General features: G+C 46.3%; 1 protein-coding gene across 3 annotated transcripts in view; it reads right to left on the bottom strand.

The window, feature by feature from the left end:
- Positions 1-246: 246 nt before the first annotated feature.
- LOC142572566 (rho guanine nucleotide exchange factor 7-like) overlaps positions 247-18,622 on the bottom strand; it is a 33,824-nt gene continuing 15,448 nt past the window's right edge. For 2 of the 3 annotated variants that reach the window (XM_075681763.1, XM_075681762.1), the window contains exons 13-18: positions 17,127-17,329; positions 14,546-14,705; positions 12,500-12,646; positions 10,515-10,593; positions 10,185-10,239; positions 247-1,288 (exon numbers count right to left, since the gene is read on the bottom strand). In XM_075681763.1, the coding sequence (XP_075537878.1) occupies positions 1,163-1,288; positions 10,185-10,239; positions 10,515-10,593; positions 12,500-12,646; positions 14,546-14,705; positions 17,127-17,329 (770 nt within the window). In that variant the 3' untranslated portion in view covers positions 247-1,162. The remainder of the gene's footprint in view (positions 1,289-10,184; positions 10,240-10,514; positions 10,594-12,499; positions 12,647-14,545; positions 14,706-17,126; positions 17,330-18,622) is intronic. The other variant, XM_075681764.1, reaches the window with a different exon arrangement.

Below are 18,622 nucleotides of genomic sequence, written 5' to 3' on the forward strand. Positions count from 1 at the left end.
TCTTGGCACATCTCTCAGCAGCAGCTCCATGGAATACATCTTGACTAAAATTTAAATGCAGGCATTGCACAAGTCAGCTTATTACTGTATATTATATGTTATATTGGCCTCGTAGGTACTGTGACATGCAAATGGTCCACACACCAAGAAGGACCTGTGTGAAAATTTTGGCAAAAAAAGAAGCATTCCATGTGGCTGCTGCTTTAACAATGCATCCCTGGAACAATTCTTACATTTTTTTTCCCATACCTAAGAGAATCGTTTAAGCAAGGACAGTACCTCTCAAGCAAAAGTTTCCCACAGAAATTTGATCGAATGTAGACATTAAAAGAGCTACAAATTTTACCAGCAAACACTATTAAAAAGGTTGTTGCATGATTAAAACTGCTTTCTTCTCAGGTTATGGCCTTCCTCCTCAACTCAACTTCCATGCATCAATGGCTACATACCATCTACTTGGACACAACATTGTTTCGTGACACGAGGGTTGTCTACTCCCATTTTTCTTGAACAAGTGTGTTTTCACGCACACTTAAAATCTACCCTTAATGTTCACAAGAACCTCCCATACATAATCAATACATCGGTGCACAGCCATTGAAATCATCTCAAGCTCCTTTTTGGTCATCAAGCATTATCTGGCAGTACTGCAGGACTGAAAAAATACAGTGTTTACGTCATAACAAGGGTTTACTGCCTCAGCCATTGTCCTTTTGCCATCTTCACACCGGTCAGAACAGCACCACCATCATCACGTCCTACCATTCTGAACAGTTCAGGGAAAGGGTGAAACTTCTGTTCCTTGCTGCAGTGGCAGTGCCAATGGCATGAGCATATCAATGAGGAGAATGACAATGCTGGTCCAGTTGGCTCTCCGTACCCACATCTCAATACTTGCATCCAGCTGCCCAGACATGAGCTTTGGAGTGGGGGCATTGCTGCAACAGCGCACGACGTCGAGGCATGACACGACAGTTGATAGGCCCGCCTTTTGCCACCGTGCCATGCCCAAGAGATAGCTACCGCATGCTCAGAGAACAAGTGGATGGAGAAGCACCGCAGCAACTGGCTGCACTGCAGTGTCCTTTGGACGCACACACCACACAAGAGCAACAAAGAACTTTGTGTACGGCCAGCCGATGGTGGCCTCATAGCATGCTGGTCAGGACTCTGTGATGAGCAGGGGCTGGTCACAAGAGCTTAGCAGTAAGTGCTGCTGTAGTAAAGCCTCCAGTCGCATTCGTGCTTGTCGCTCTTCCTCAAGTGCACGCGACAGCTGGCTGGTCTCCTGCAACATCAGCCATCATCATCAGTGTACATCATGTATGTCAAAGCAAACACTTGCTAATGGTACACAGCAAGCTAACAAAGTCTTTAATGAAGATTCCAAATGCTGGTAGTATTAGCCAAACTAAAACAAACTACAACTCAGTGACTAAAAACAGCCTGCCTTGCTGTCACCAATCAAATACCTAAAGGGACCCTGAAACGATTTTGATGATTTCTACAAACGCACTGAGTCGTTAGAGTAGGTCCTTCTGAGCATTAATTGACACATCTAAGTGCTCCGCGTAAAACGTGTAATTTATTTTAAGCTTTTAAAAATGCATATCGCTGCCGATCGCAGCACACTGCTCAGCGGAATATTAAGCTGCCTCTACCCATATGGCAGAAGTCACCCATATGACGTCAGTGGGGCAAGCTATCCGATTGGTTGACCAGGGCACGTGATCGATAATTTTTCCAACTTTATGGTAAACAAATGATGTTCGTAATAGTTGGAATGTATGTTAGTTAATTTGTTTTTATAAAAAGAAAGTAACATAAGGAGTATGCACAAGAACAATTTTTCAGTACACTTAAGCACTTCCGGCACACAGCAAGTGTCATCTGCTTGTGTTACAACGTTCTCCGTCTTTGACGAGAGCTCCGCCGTCAGTGTTGGTCTGTCTTTTCGCGAGCGCTATGATTCGACTTTGTTGCGTAGTGGACTGCAAACACAGCGACTGGCAATATGTCAAGCTGCGACATCGTGTCTCTCTGCAAGCCAGTAGACGAGCGGACTGGCTGCAGCGCATCGGACTGCCGCTATCCGATCGGCGCCAGGATTTGCGCGATTGATGATATGTGGTTTTTAATGGCGCAAGGGCCAGTTATGGCCAAAGAGCGCCATGTCCATGTTAATGAGTTTGCAATGAAATCATGAGTTCGATGAAGTTGGTGTGACGTGGCTGTAGAGGGGCCTTAAAAATGTTCGCGCTAAAGTGCGCAAAATCTGTACAATAAGATTATGGCGATGTCTTATGACGTGTACTATGAACATTTAAGGTGCATTTAAAAAGAATGATACGATGTGTAAAAATATATATGGTTATAAGATATGCTAGAGCACTGTTGCCTCCTTAGAGCCCTTGAAGAACAAGGGCCTGGAGGCATGTGCTATGCAAAACTGTTATCGCAGTGGCATCCTCTGGAGCGAGGATGCTCTACGAATTTAATGGGCATATAACGTGTAGTACGACATCATTTAAATAGTTGAGGATTGCCTTGGTGTCAAAAAGCGGTTCCTTGCCGAGAAACATAGCCGGGTGTAGAGGGATGTTATAATGGTAAGCAAGCGGAAAATGTTTCTTTCTCTCCGTTTCGGCTTCCCGACACTCCAGGAGCACATGGAGGACGGTAAGCCTCTCACCGCATCTGCCACAGGTTGGAGGTTCACTTTCAGTAAGCAGGTAACTATGGGTGCCAAATGTGTGTCCTATTCTGAAGCGACAGAATAGGACATCTGTTCGCCGAGATTTTGTTGGGGAGGGCCAAAAACCTAACTGGGGCTTTATAACGTGCAGTTTGTTATTTGTTTGCGCGTCCCACGTGCACTGCCAGTGATGTCGCAGTTTATTTCGTAAGAAAGGCCTCAGATCTGTGACAGGCACATCAGCGGTAGGGTTAACAGCTTGCGATGTGATTGACGTGGCCATCTCGTCCGTGAGAACGTTACCTTCGATTCCCCTATGGCCAGGGACCCAGCATATTATGATGTTCTGGTTAGATGAGTACGCTTTACACAATACCGAATACAGTTCATTGAATACGGGATTTTTATGTTTGTAGAGTCACATTAGGGCCTTCACGACGCTTAGAGAGTCTGTATAGATCGCTGCTTTTGGAAGTTTTGATCTTCTTATATGCTTCACAGCAGAGAGTAATGCGTAGGCCTCGGCCGTAAAGATGCTTGTTTCCGGATGCAGTACATCGGATTCCGAGAAGGATGGGCCGACGGCTGCATAGGATACCCCGGCATTTGACTTCGAAGCGTCTGTGTAGTACGCTGCGCAGGAGTGTTTGTACTGCAGTTCGAGGAAATGCATTCTAATTTCGGCCTCAGGAGCGTGCTTTGTAATATTTATAAAGGATATGTCACATTGTATCACCTGCCACTCCCAAGGAGGTAAGAGCTTGGTTAGGTGCATTAAGCGATGCTCGAGGAGTGGGACACGCATTTCATCGCTAATCTCCTTCACACGCAGCGAGAAAGGCTGTCTTATGGAGGGGCGATTGCTGAAAAGTGTAGCGCACATCATATCGGTAACGGTATGAAAACATGGATGTTCAGGATTGGAGCGTACTTTAAGGAAATATGTAAAGCTAATGTATGATCTCTGTAGGTGGAGAGACCATTCATTCGATTCGGCATATAAGCTTTGAATCGGGCTTGTTCTGAAAGCGCCCATAGCTAAGCGGATACCTAGATGGTGAACAGGGTCTAGCATCTTTAGCGCGCTCGGGGCGGCAGAGTTATATATTACAGCACCATAATCCAATCGAGACCGAATTAGGCTCTTGTATAGGTTCATTAAACACTTCCTGTCACTACCCCATGTAGTCTGGGATAGAAGTTTCATTAAGTTCATTGTTTTTAGACATTTTTCTTTCAGATATTTAATGTGTGGAATGAAAGTGAGTCTGTAATCAAGTATAATACCCAGAAATTTGTGCTCTTTGTTGACAGGTATTTGGTGTCCACACAGTTCTAAGGAAGGATCCGGAAACAGGCCTCTCTTTCTTGTAAAAAGAACGCAAGAGCTTTTGTGGGGCTTGATTTTAAATCCGTTTTTGTCTGCCCACTTGGAAATCTTGTTCAAGCCCTGTTGCACCTGTCTCTCGCATACTGAGAGGTTACAGGATTTGAAGCCGATTTGAATGTCGTCAACGTAGACAGAATAAAGAATGGCAGGTGGTAGCGAAGCACGAAGCGTGTTCATCTTCACAATGAAGAGCATACAACTCAGCACGCCTCCCTGTGGTACACCTGTTTCTTGTGTGAAAGGTCGCGACAATATGTTGCCGATTTTCACTCGGAAGATTCGATTCAACAAATAGCTGTCAATAATTTTCAGCATATTGCCACAGATGCCCATTTCCGACAAGTCTCGCAAGATGCTGTAGTGCCATGTTGTGTCATATGCCTTCTCCATGTCAAGGAATATTGACATGAAAAACTGCTTATGTACAAATGCGTCCCGAATATATCCTTCAATGCGCACAAGGTGATCTGTTGTCGACCGGCCTTCTCTGAAGCCACACTGATAGGGATCAAGTATATTATTGAGTTCAAGGAAGTGTATGAGTCTGCGATTAATCATTTTTTCAAAAACCTTACACAGGCAGCTTGTAAGAGCTATTGGGCGATAGCTTGCTGCCATGGATGGGTCTTTCCCCTGCTTCAAAACAGGGACCACAATTGCTTCTTTCCATGCAGTTGGAAAGTATCCCGCAGCCCAAATAATGTTGAAAATTGTGAGTAGTGTAACTTCGGTGTCATTGTGTAGGTTTTTGATCATTTCATACATAATTCTGTCAGAACCCGGTGCGGAGCTCTTGCATGATCTCAAGGCAGCTCTGAACTCGGCAATACTAAATGGACAGTTGTATGGTTCATTCTTTCGACATTTTCCTATGAGTGGCTTACATTCTTCTATTTGTTTGTATTTTAGAAAGGATTGCGAATAATTTGTTAGACTTGACACGCTCTCAAAATACTCCCCAAGTGAGTCTGCCTGGTCTTTCAGTGTATCGCCCTGTGTGTTTACCAGAGGGAGTGAATATGTTTGGCGCCCTCTAATCCTATTCACCCTGTTCCAGGCTTTGGCCTCATCTCTAAACGAGTTAATACTCGATAAATACTTCTGCCAGCTTTCTCTTCTGGCCTGCCTGCGGGTTCTCCTGCCTTGAGATTTTACTTTCTTAAAGTTAATAAGATTCTCTGCAGTGGGGGAATCGCGTAGCAACCCCCACGCTTTGTTCTGTTTCTTACAAGCAATCCTACATTCGTCGTTCCACCACGGGACACGCCGTCTGCATGCCAAACCACTTCCTTCAGATATGCATTTATATGCGGCATCTATTATGAACGCTGTAAAATACTCCACAGCGGCATCAATTTCTAGAGAAGACGTATCAGCCCATGAGATGCTAGATAGATTTCGAAATTTCTCCCAGTCGGCTGTATCTATCTTCCACCTAGGAGCTTGTGGAGGAAATTCATTTTCTTTGGATGTTCTTAGCAGTACGGGGAAGTGATCGCTCCCGTAAGGATTGCTCATAACTTCCCATTCGAGTTCGGGCAGTATAGACGCGGAAACTATACTAAGATCTATTGACGAAAAGGTTCTGTTTGCAAGAGAGTAGTATGTGGGTTCTTTCTTATTTAGAAGGCACGCACCTGAAGAAAAAAGGAACTGTTCAACGAGACGACCTCGCGCGTCTGTACGAGAGTCGCCCCACAGGGAGCTGTGCGCATTGAAATCGCCAAGAACAACATAAGGTTCTGGCAATTCATCTATGAAGGACTGAAATTCAGGTTTGTTTAGTTTGTAATGTGGGGGTATGTAAAGTGAGCAAATAGTGATGAGTTTGTTTAGCAGGACAACTCGAACCGCCACTGCTTCGAGGGCCGTTCGTAGCTGCAAACGTTGACACGCTATGCTTTTTTGAATTACAATGGCAACGCCACCCGATGATGCGAGAGCATCATCGCGGTCTTTGCGAAAAGTAACGTGTTGTCGAAGAAAATTTGTGTGTTTTGGTTTTAAGTGTGTTTCCTGTAAACACAGCACTTTTGGATTGTGTTGGTAGATGAGTTCTTGTAGATCATCGAGATTCCTAAGAAGATCTCTGACATTCCATTGAATGATTTGTGTATCCATATTAAAGAAAAAATTGGTGCTGTGTTTACGGAAATGGTGGTGATGTCTTAGGTTACAGAGCTCTTTTGAGGCCCTGTAACGGGAGTTCTGCCCTTTTTGAAGCGTTCGAGGGAGCCTCGCCGCTCCTTAGGCGCTTGGTGCGCCTTGAGGATAGGTGTTGTGTCCATTGCCTCTTGTGAGGCGCCGGACACGTGCTCTTGCGAGCGAGAAGTTACAAGAGAGAGTCCTGCCTTGGAGGGCAAGACCCCTGCGCCCACCAGCCCAGAGGTCGATGGGGCACCCTGCGGGATTTGGCTGCGCCGGCTGTTGCCAGCGCTGGAAGGGGCCGGGGAGGTTGGGACAGCCTCGGCGGCGGCCACCTTCGGGGTCGATGGTCCCTCATTCTGGGTCGACGGAGCAGCACTAGCTGCAACCGCCGCGGGGGCAGATGGCGTAACTGCCGACTCACTGCCTGTGGGTCGGACAGCCGCCGGAGGCCGTTGTGACGCTGCCCCCTGACGCGCGACATAGGCAAAGGTTTTCTTGGGCAGGTACGATACCCGCCTGCGTGCCTCCTTGAAACTTACATTTTCCTTTACTTTAACTGTTACAATTTCCTTTTCTTTTTTCCAGGATGGGCACGCCTGCGAGTACGCGGCGTGCTCCCCATCACAGTTTACACAGTGGAGAGCATTCTCACAAGCTTCAGATGTGTGTTCGTGGGCACTGCATTTTGCACATGTCTGGCGGCCTCGGCAGCTCTGCGAGCTGTGGCCGAAGCGCTGGCATTTTAAACATCGGAATGGGTTTGGTACGTACGGCCTGACACGGAGCTTGATGTACCCGGCCTCGATTGATTCGGGCAAGATACTTGATCCAAAAGTAATTATTAGGTGCTTCGTCTGAATCTCTTTTCCATCCCGCCTCATCTTAATTCTTCTGACATTGATCACATTTTGTTCACTGAAGCCCTCCAGTAGTTCCGCTTCAGTCAGCTCAAGCAAATCATCATCTGACACAACACCACGGGTGGTGTTCATTGTACGGTGCGGGGTTACTGTTATGGGGGTCTCTCCAAATGACACTAGTTGCAGTAGTTTCTCATACTGTTTTACATCACGGAGCTCCATGAGGAGGTCGCCGCTTGCCATCCTCGACACCTTGTAACCTGGACCAAAAATATCAGTTAGGGACTTTGAAACAAGGAATGGTGAGATGTTTCGCACTGCTTTGTTTGGCTTTTCGGATGGAATAACATGGAAGTGGGGAAAGTTCTGGGTTTCGCATCCAAAAAACTTGAAGACATCTTCGGTGCGCCCTCGTTTCTGAGGGCGATCAGTAAGGGAGGGGAAAGAAGTTTACATGAAAAAATGTATGCATTCGGCAACAGCGCCGACCGCCCACCACGGAGCCCAACGAGGGGATGCGGCAGAGCTTGAGTACAAGTCTGCACGACGCCAGTCGTACGCCGTCACTATAACCGAATATGGTGTACCCAAGGTTGGATAGCCACACAGGGTTAACCCTTGCCGCCAGGAGAAAGGAAGTAAAAAGAAGAGAGAAGGAGACAGGAAAGGTCAAAAAGTGAGAGATAAAGACGAAGATTCGAGGAGGGAGAGACAGGAAAAGGCGACTGCCGATGTCCTCCAGGTGGTTCAGCCTGGAGGTGCCGTCTATGTGAAGCCGAGGCCGAAGAGGTGTGTTGCCTTCGCCGGGGGGCCTTAAAGGTCCAGACACCCAGCATCGGCTCAACCTCCAGGATCCCCTTTTCCCCAGACACGGCTAAGCCGCGCACGGCTACACGCGGGAGGGTCCAACCCTCGTGTGCTCAGGTACGTGGTGTCGCAACACACCAAACGCCTGCTTACGCAGACGCCCCTGCGGGGAGGATTGGCGCGATTGCGGCCGTCACTTTACACCGGAAGATTACTAACGCAATAGCGTTTCGTGAGCCTGGTATTAGGGTAAACGCAAGCGCAAGGAGACAGGGCCTGGCCGTGACCTCTTGCGTGTTGTTTCAGGGGATGAACAGAAGCGTAAATGTCAATGGTCTGCACGGTGCAGCCATGTGGTGGCATAGAGCTCAACCACACACAGTAGCAGTAACAAAATGTATTCTTCTTTGCTGCTGGTGTAAAGTTTTCACAGGTGTGTAACTGTTAACACATTGCTTTTGTGAATGTTTAAAATGTTTTACACTTGGTTACAGCAATATTAGCTCTTTCTTTGGCTGGTTAAGCTCTGTGCCAACGGGTGGCTGGCCCGTGGAGACCGATCAGGCAGCTCACATACATTTATGCTAAAGTTCCTTCATCAGCTTGAGTTTATGCCTCCACCGTTCCGTTGAAATGTTCAGCTAATGTGTGATTACCAGAATACCAGACACGTTCAGCGCTAAGACAGAATGCTCGCAACGCACTCTGCTTCGATAGCTCTCGCTTGGGGTCGACGGCCAAGCAGCTGGCCGAGAGGTTTCGCGCGAGCGGGCTCCAAAACAACCGGAAGTGGATGGTGTGACATCGCATTGTGACGCAGAACCACTGAAGGCGGAGCTTAGCCTCGTTCGCTCGGCGAACGAGTTGAGGAAAAGCATGGCTAGGGAGGAGGGTAACTTGTAATCGCTTGTAGCTCCATTAATACGTAACGCTTCACTTAAATTGTGGTGCGAATGTTCTACTTAAGCTGTACCCTACGCGTCTACAAAATTTGTACGAACCATTTCAGGGGCTCTTTAAAAACAAATTTTGTAGACTCATAGGTTACAGCTACAGTAAATAATTCGCAGCGCAATTTGTGTGAAGCATATCATATTAAGAGAGCTATGGATGATTGCAAGTTGCCCTCCTCCATAGCTATGCATTTTCTCTTCAGCTCATTTGCTGAGTGATCGGGCTAAGCTCCGCCTTTACTAGCTCTTCATTATGATGAGACGTCATGTTGTCTACTTCCGTTGTCTTGGAGCCAGCGCACAAAGCCTCTCCAACCTCTCCACCAGCTGCCTGGCAGTCGATCCCAAGCGAGAGCTGTCAAAGCATTCTGTCGCAGAGCCGAGCATATCTCGTATTCCGGTAACCACAGGCGAGCTGGGAATTTCGACCGATAGGTGGAGGCGTAAACTAAAGCCCCTCTATACCACTACTGCTGTTATGAAGGAGCTTTAACGCAGACGTACATGAGCTGGCTAATTGGTCTGCATGGTACAGCCAGCTGGTGGAGCAGAGCATAACCAGCCAAACAAAGAGCTAATATTGCTCTAACCAAGTGTAAACCTTTTGATCATTTAGAAAAATGTTTTCATGATTTCGCTCCTTCCAAAAATTTATATCAGCAGCAAAGTAGAATACACTTCATTACTGCTATATTAATTCTGTGTTTGGTTGAGCTCTGTGCCACCAGCTGGCTGCACCGTGCAGACCATTCACATCTGCACTTCCGCTCATCTCGTGAAATGCCCAAGCTACAGTGAACTCCCAGGCTGTTCTCTTGAGTTTGCATTTACCTGACTACTGGACACATAAAACACTATTGTGGTAGTAATCCTCCGTCGTAAAGTGACGGCCACAAACACGCAAAGCCCAGTGCCGATCGGATACCAACAGTCCGATCCGAACCAACATCGATACCAACAGTCCGAAAGTGGCTGCAGCCACTTTGCTCATCTGCTGCCTCTGCAGAGAGACATTATGTCGCAGCCAAGTAGCGTGCTGCGATCAGTAGCGATGTACATTTTTAAAACCTTATAATACACACTTTAGGCGGAGCACTTAGATGCATCATTTAATTATCAGAAGGTCCTTCCTTATTTGCTCAATACATCTGTACAAAATCATCAAAATTGTTTCAGGGTCCCTTTAAGTAGGCTGTCTTCAATTAAGCATGGCAAGCAAGTTGCCTCTTATCCAAATTTTACTGAATGAACTTGTTGGATCGCCCAATCTGTACAAAGCATATCATTTTATTGGTAAAGTAAAAGTCAACAACCGACAGCACCGTACTTACAGTTCGCAGTTCCTTGACCTGGTCTCTCAGGGCATAGACAGTGTCAACAAGGCTTCTGTGAACCAAACCAAACAAAATGTGGTGTCAAGATCATGCTGGCAGGATGACCAGTGTAAAGCACCTTCTAAAAAGGCTCATAAGGACACAAAAACGGTCTGGAGTGTTCCGAGACCTCATGGAATATTTTGTGTATTACTTGGAAAAGAAAGCAAAGAAGCAAGTTGCCAGATGTCTTTCACAAATGTTAAACAAGCAAAAGCAATTGTCACATGCTTTTTCACGCTGCAAGAGGATAATTTGCTATTCGTGGACAGAACCAAACATGTTTACCTCTCCTCCATGCCTTTGTTGTCTTCAACAATAATTTTCTCGTCCTCCGCTACTAAGACTTGTGGGCAGTTCATCAATGCTGTAAAGAGAAGTGGCACCCAGGTCAGTGAATGCCTTACATTAGGGACAGCACGTCAATTGATGAAAGTACACAAAATACTGCAGATTCTTTTTATAACGCTATACTGCGTTCCCACGAGAAGCTTAACAGTTCCAAGGCCCGTTGTTTAGTGTCCCACTGATTCTGAACCCCTCTATTAAGCCAGGCTTCTGTTAGGGCGACCAGATTTCCGCGGTATTTCAAGTTTAGAAACACTAAAGGCAAATGTTAAGCCAAGTTAAAGGGCCCCTCACCAGGCCCCATAACAAATTTTGATTATACGCTGTAAGTTGTCACGTGTCCTCTAGGGAGCATAACATAATAGCCGAGATAGAAATATTTCAGTGCCGCGAACCCGTGAGTTCAGCAGGTGGGCTCCGCTGCATAGCGAGACTCCCTCTCCACTTTCCCCGTCTAGCGTTCGCAAGCGAAAATCCTTCCCTGCGTCTTCCCATGTCGGACCTTGAGGATCGCGTGACACATACGTCACGGGCCCACCTTCACTTTTTTTTTCTTCTCGCTTTCTTTTTTTTCGGCGATGTGCACTTTCGCTGGTTTATCCGCTGGCGGCGTTGCGTGCAAGCTATTACTGTTTCACGCAGCGCGTGATTTTGTGCACTGTGCACAAGGACACATGACTAGCGGTATAATTCAGTGCTACACGAATACTGAGACAGAACAAGCTGATCGTAGAGCATGATCACGTGCTGGAACACGGTAAAAAATGGCATAGTTTCGACACTTGCGCACGTGACTGCACGACCGTGGGAACAAGCAGACGAAACGGAAGTACATCGCTCTTGCTTCGGTGCGAAGTAAAACAAAAAAACATGCAGACATTCCTATTGTGTGTTCTATTATTTCTCTAAACCTCAATTCGTCAATTCAAGCAACAGACCACACAAATGAAAGATGTTGCCTTGAATAATTCTCGAAGTCACGTGTCTCCACGAGCTACGTCACACTGCGGACACGATTACATAGGCGCAGGAGCCCGACTATGTCACTGTTCCCTCTCTGGGTGGATTCGCTGCGAGTGAAGAGGAAAACTGCGATTAGATTTAAATTTCAGGCCTTTCCGCGGCACGTAGCGCTGTAATTCTTTGTAAAAACTATCGTTGGCACATTGTATGCTTTGTGCTTGTCAGCTCAACATTGCCAGACCTGGTGAGGAGCCCTTTAAGGAGATACACAAGTGCTCCGTGTCCGAAGCATCACTTTTACTGAGAACACAGCTTGCGTAAGCGAGCAAATGACATAAACAGAGAACAGGACTGGCTCCACCACTGAGGAAATATGGCACTGCCTCCCATGATACTGCCTCATTTGTAACTGGTAACTCACTGGTAATGAAAATGTTAAATTTGACGCATTTTAACATGAAAGGAAGAGCACCTTGGCCAATTTTATCAGATGTTTCTACAGATGAACTTTGATGGCACTAGTTGCAACAGTGCAAGGGATTCTCTATGCTGGTGACTGGCTTGAAGTAAACAGTGGTACCCAATGGAGCATCGCCACCAAGGTCGTCAGCATAGCTACCCAACAAAGCTAATTCGTCACTGGTGACTTGAATGACGGAATAATGACGGAATAAGAAGCTCCTATAGAAATGATGTACATTGCAACTGATGACAATGACAATGTGTTTATTTGACAATGGTATATGCGTAAAATTGTCATGGCGCTGAGGTGAAAGGTGACGACATGAGTCACCTCACTAGGCCTCTAGCACCATGTGTGGTTCACCTTATGGTAAAAAAGAAATGTGACATTTCTAGAGAAGTAGTGTAACATTCTAGATTGGTGCAATCATTTGTCTTTAGTGCCAGTTTTGAAGGGATACTACTGTAATCTGAAATTCTGCACAGCATGTAAGGCCTACCTGAGTTCACTGTGTGCCTCGCTCGACAACTGCTGCCACAGTAGGCCTCAATGACTTGCAGCAGCTGCATGTCGTCCACATGCGGAGCCCTGTCTTCAGCAGGACCTGCACAGGCGCCGCCCAGCCATACATCACAACATGCCTTGCCTGCACCATGTTGATAAGGACTGCATTAAAGTGATGTCATCTGACTTCACTTAACCGATAACAAACAGGTAAGCGTAACGCACAGCATATAGCTCACTTTTTTGCCTCTACTTCTGCCTTCTATACAAAAGGGAGACTAACGCTCTATCAAAGAAGAAAGCGTAGGCAAATTTTGCTGGAGCAGTAAGAAAGGTCACCTACTTTGTGAAAGGTGATGGCACCCTTTTCAGTTAACTAAATGTTCAATGGCAGATCATTTCAGAAGAATTCCACAAGGTGGAGAAAGGTTCATGAAAGGGAAAACTGTCATCCACCCGAATGTAGCACGAAGTTGCAAAGCTACAATGAATGTGTAGATCACATTATGTAAATAGGCTGAATTAAATACTAGGCAGTTTTAGTTTAGCGTACACAACTATAGCGTACGCTATACGCTATAGTATAGTGTACACTAAGCAGCGCACGGTTTTGACAGTTTTAGTTTTGCTACGAACGAAGTGCATTTCACAAAAGCAACACCAAATTCAATTCAAAGCGGGCAGTCGCGACCACCGCCATACTTCATGCAAACTTTGCAAACCACGCAAGGACGCTAACGCTAAATCTGAGAAATAGCGTGCGTACACCATATGCTATGGGTCGTTTAGCGTTCTGCGCATGTGCAGTAATAATAATAATATTTGGGGTTTTACGTGCCAAAACCACTTTCTGATTATGAGGCACGCCGTAGTGGAGGACTCCAGAAATTTTGACCACCTGGGGTTCTTTAACGTGCACCTAAATCTAAGCACACGGGTGTTTTCGCATTTCGCCCCCATCGAAATGCGGCCGCCGTGGCCGGGATTCGATCCCGCGACCTCGTGCTCAGCAGCCCAACACCATAGCCACTGAGCAACCACGGCGGGTATGCGCATGTGCAGTGACGACCCGCTATTTTATAGCATACGTTAAACTAAAACTGTCGACTATTTAGCAGTACATCCCCTAAAGAACAACTTTCGTTGTGAAGAAGTTATAACAATAGTTGCAGGCTGTTCCTAACTTTTCACAAAGCTCAGACAAATTTTGTTTCTTCACACTTAAGTAGTTAGTATTTACATAGCTGTGACCACATTTCTTCCTCTCAGAGTAGAGAAAGAACAGACAATTAAAGGGGCCCTGAAACCCTTTTTTAACATAGTAAAAGAAACATTCCCAATCTGTCGTAGAGGCTGCTGTGAACATGTGAGCCAAATATTACTGCACTGTGTGCAGCCGGAAATTTACAATCTACTGTCAAACACAGTGAAAAATCGCTTGCTGTAGCGGTTTGCCACCTAAACACCATGCCAGCCTAGGCTATTAGGCCTAACCAGCACTGCTTCACCTTCACCAGGTGTCAGCGACCAAAGTTAAGGTTTTGTGCCGGGTTAGCGCAAATCCATTGGCAGTGGTCATACGGCTCTTGGAAAGCCAAGATACCATCTCAGCAGCAAAAGCAAGTGTATGGGAGACAATTTTAACTGCGCAAGTTTTCTTCTTGGCAACAGTTCTTTAACGACATCGTGCGCGCAAATCATGTCCAAAAATTTGAGCCAGACAGCTTCCAGTGTCAAAAACAGTTCGAAGTTTCGGTTGCCGACATACTACACTGGTTCAAGAGAGAAGGTTGCGAAAGTCACTCGGCAACTGTTAACAAATTCCCCGTCTTTGGCTTGTCTTGGCTATAAGCTATATTATGGTAATGAAAATTGCTCACCAAAACCAAAACTCTCAGTCGTAATTTTTTTTTAGATTTATATTCGTTTATTTTGAATACTGAAATATGAGCCAAAGTGAATATCAAAGAACATAATATTTTAGCGAAAATTAAAAAAGTATATTGCATATTCTTATGAGCCTGCAATCAAAACATCTCACCAGCTCGCCGCTGCTGCTTATGGTGCCGGTTTGGGGCACGGCTAGCTGCTGGCCGGGGACGCAGAGGTGGATGCGGTCGCAGGCACCAACCACCACTCTGTGAGGTTGATGAGCTCTCTGGCACGGCTGTCCTCTCAGTGGATGGGCCTAGCACCACAGGCTGCAACATTCACATATTATTAAGCTGACATGCTACCAATCACAAAAATCACCACGTGATTGAGGCGTGCCTCATCACTGCTGTGCAGGCATTCGACTGTTCTGCTGTTTCTGGTCCTTTCCCTTAACACCTGGGATGAGACAGAGCGATGTCTGTGGGGTCACTCACCTGTTGGTCCTGAAGGTCAAGCCATTATGGCTTAGGCAGTCAGCCAATTCAAGGTCAAAGATTTGTTGCTGCTACATTTTACAGGGGTCCTGAACCACCCCTCGGGCTTGGTGAAAAAGCATAGTCGGCGGACGGCATATGCTGCTGTGAGCATCTCAGCCAAGTTTTGCTGTCACAAGTGGCGCGTAAAGCTCGCAAGCGGAGCGAAAATTTACATTTCTCTCAAATGCTCTCTCTTTAAAAGAAGCCTGTTCCTCACTCTTTTTTGGATGCCTTAATAAAAAAAGAAGCAGATTCCCACACGCGACTGCTATTGGCAGATTGGCAATCAAGATGGATGTTTGGATCAGTGTGCTTTTTCGTACTGTTACTGCGTATATATACTGACGAAGCACAATAAACAGGCTGAAGTAAGATGTTCTTTTGAATTTCGATAATAATTACATACTTTCGGAAGAAGCAGACTATCATCTGCTCACACTTGGCAGCAGATGCCTACGTAGGAATTAAACTTTGGCCACCCTGCTTTGGCTATCCTGCGGGTCTCACTAATTTTGCTTATTTTTTAACACTCAAAGGCACACTAAAGGCAAATGTTAAGTCTCTAAGATGTCAATATTTTTGCAAACAGAGCCTTAATAATCGAGAAACTGAGGTAAATGCAGAACATGATTTGAGACTCCCATGGGACATTCAAACACTTGCCCAATGACGAAAGCACTCCTCAGTTAAATTCTGTCACTAGTACTCAACTACTCGTTGCAAAAAACATCCTTGTATTGTATTATAAGATGAAATAAAATGCTACTTGTCCAGTTATATTTCATCTTTAGAAGGAAGAACTCATTGAAATAACCATTGACGACGCAGGCGATCGAAAGGTTTCGTTTTCGCTCAACTCTGCACCACCCATGCTTTCGCATTTCAGCACTTTCAGCAGATTGTGTAGTGCTGCGCTGGTTTTGCTGGCTCGCGAAACTCACACAAACTGCAAGTAGCAGAGAATTCAACTTCCATGTGATGTTGCGGGATGCCCGAACGGTCTACGCCACTCGACCAAAAAGCAGCTGCAGCGGCGAATCTTGGTTCGGTACCATCGCCTGTCGGGCGCTGTTTTACTCACCGATGGCAGCAAACGGTAGTGACGACATATGCAACATCACCCCTCTCCCGGTTGGGTGGTGGGAGATTTGAATTTAAAAAAAGGCATCTGAACCTTCAGATGCAATTTTCTCGTAAACTAAGTCTTTCCTCGGCGTGAAACAAGCGTTGCGAGGTTTCTGGAATGGTACTTAAACAGCACATGTCGACTTAGTATTTGCCTTTAGTGTCCCTTAAATAGCCTTGAACCATGTTAAAGTTAAACGTAAGGTCAGACCACATGCACACTTGCCAGTATGCGCTCACTGCTGGCCACTTTTGGTTAGACAGCTTGGCAAACTAATTGACAGCGCTTCAAAAATGCGCAAGTTCGATGTGGCTGCTATCCGTAGGTAAAGCTGGTGAAGGACAAAGGCAGTCCGCACCATGTAGCATGGTCAGACTGTAGCATATGAGCGCGAGCATGTACTCAAGTCCTGTCGTGCGCAAAGCAAACGCCGCGCATATGCACTACCTTTGAATGTAGCTGCGGCCTGCTACGTAGCGTAGACACCATGGCCAGCTCAAGGTACCACGACAAGTCCACTGGCTAAGCGTGCTGCAGCTTGCTGAAGACAATTGCGCTTGACTTGCGTCTGGCGCGTCTAGCCTCCATAATCGGAAGTACTGGCATCTACGTTAACATCCAAAATGAAATCTGAACTGCATGTCACGGTGACATTTAGAAGACATGTGGGCATGCCCTGCTCCGCCATAGCCTTCGCAGTGCAAGGCAATGAAGAAGGAACGGAAGCACTGCGAAGGCCGTGTTTGATTGCCAATAACTCCACTTCTGCTAAGCAAATTGAAGTAATTTTTGTAGCAAAGTATTTCTGAAGTAGCCCATTTTAACCTCGAATGCATTTCTCCTCTTCGGTAAAAAGTGGTTCAGGGCACCTTTAACTGCTCATACGTTTTAAGCAAGCACACATTAACGAGGTTCTACTATACGTGCCTCGTGCCTTGTAGTGGTAGCAGCCCACTACTTATGATAAGCACACAGAAGGCATTGAATTCGCATGAACTAGGTTGCGCAAGTCATGTTGAGCAGGATAGGTCTACAGCTACGAGCTTCTTTTCAGGCATTCAAGCTTTTTTCATTGGAAAACTCACCAAGGAGCGCTGTGGCACAGGAGTTTCCATTGACCGGACCACAGTGACAGTGAGTGCTGGTGTAGGGGTGTTCACTTGCGCCACCACCCGTCGGAGCGGGCTGGGTGCAGGCGGCGGTATGGGTGAGCAGTTCAGCTTGGCCTTCCACTGGGATGCCTCTTCTGCGCTCCGACAGAGCACTGTCATGCGTGGCACTGAAGGACCTGCGAGTAGAAGTAGCAGTTAGCTTAATAACAAGCTCTAGCTACTATGACCAAACGACCCACACAGCCGCCAATCAATAAAACTGTGTCAGGTGTGTACACCGAACAAGCACTTTTTTACCCCCTTCAGCCCCAGAACACCTAGTAACCGTCCTACTAATCCTCCCTAAAGGTATGAAAACAAAAGACTGAAAAAGTGTCCAACGATTACAATACTCCCTAATGCGAAACTGGAGCGCAGCTTGATATGTGTTTTCATTTCGCGATGTAGTATTGAGGCAAAGAATTTGAGACCGAAATCACCGCACCGACTGGCAGTGGGCCAGTGCCATCAGCGCCTCCGTAGAGGGAGGGGTGGTATGAGAATGCTGGCATGATGAATGGCATCGGAGCCAGCTATGGAAGATGACGACAACGAATGCATGAGCAGTGGCACAAACGTGAAGGGCAGTATGGGAACGCTGGCATGATGAGCAGCATTGGAGCCAGCTGTGGAAGAAGACGATGACGAATGTGCGAGCAGTGGCATGAGCACGTTCACGCAATTACACCGAGAGATGTCAATGCTCAACCCAGGAATGGATACCTAAGAGCTGGTAGTGGCCCACTACTTACGATAAGCACACAGAAGGTATTGAATTCGCATGAACTAGGTTGTTCTAACCTATCTCTAAAAGGATTCATGCCTCTGAGTAACTGTGAGAACATTACCCAAGCACCCCACAGAGGTAGGCAGGCAGTATAGGACACAGACGGCCACTCGAACAGCAGCACTTTACCACTTCAACAGCAAATGTCCCTATACAAATCTCAATTTTCCTACTGACCCACCAACTTTTTTCCATAAAGCACTCAACTTTGCCTCAAGCTTTAACTTGATTTTTGGCCCGGTTGTATGAAATGTGCTTTTTATATGAACTTCTAGGTGCTGGATTTCTCACTTCTCAGTCTTTGTACTGACGTTCATCTTGCAAAACATTGCTTATCTCGCCTAAACCTGTCAACCACTTGTCTGTTGCCAGCCTTTGGGCAGTAAAGCAAAGCCAAGAAGATCCTGTGGCATGGGCTGAACTACTGTGCCACTTAATTCCGAGGCCCATACTTAACTGCACCAATAAGCCCACCAGTGCATCATGATCTCAGAGGAGCAAACTGCTTACCGCAAAGCTAAGGACATGTCAGAGGAGGAAGAACGAGTAAACAAGGTAGCCATAAGGAAGATGGCAATTGTGACAATGACCAAGAAGGGAAAACAGGACACAATCAACAAGGAAAGCGAGGAGGAGCAGAAGG

The sequence above is a fragment of the Dermacentor variabilis genome, chromosome 2, assembly GCF_050947875.1.
Source record: "Dermacentor variabilis isolate Ectoservices chromosome 2, ASM5094787v1, whole genome shotgun sequence".
NCBI classification, from domain to species: Eukaryota; Metazoa; Arthropoda; class Arachnida; order Ixodida; family Ixodidae; genus Dermacentor; species Dermacentor variabilis.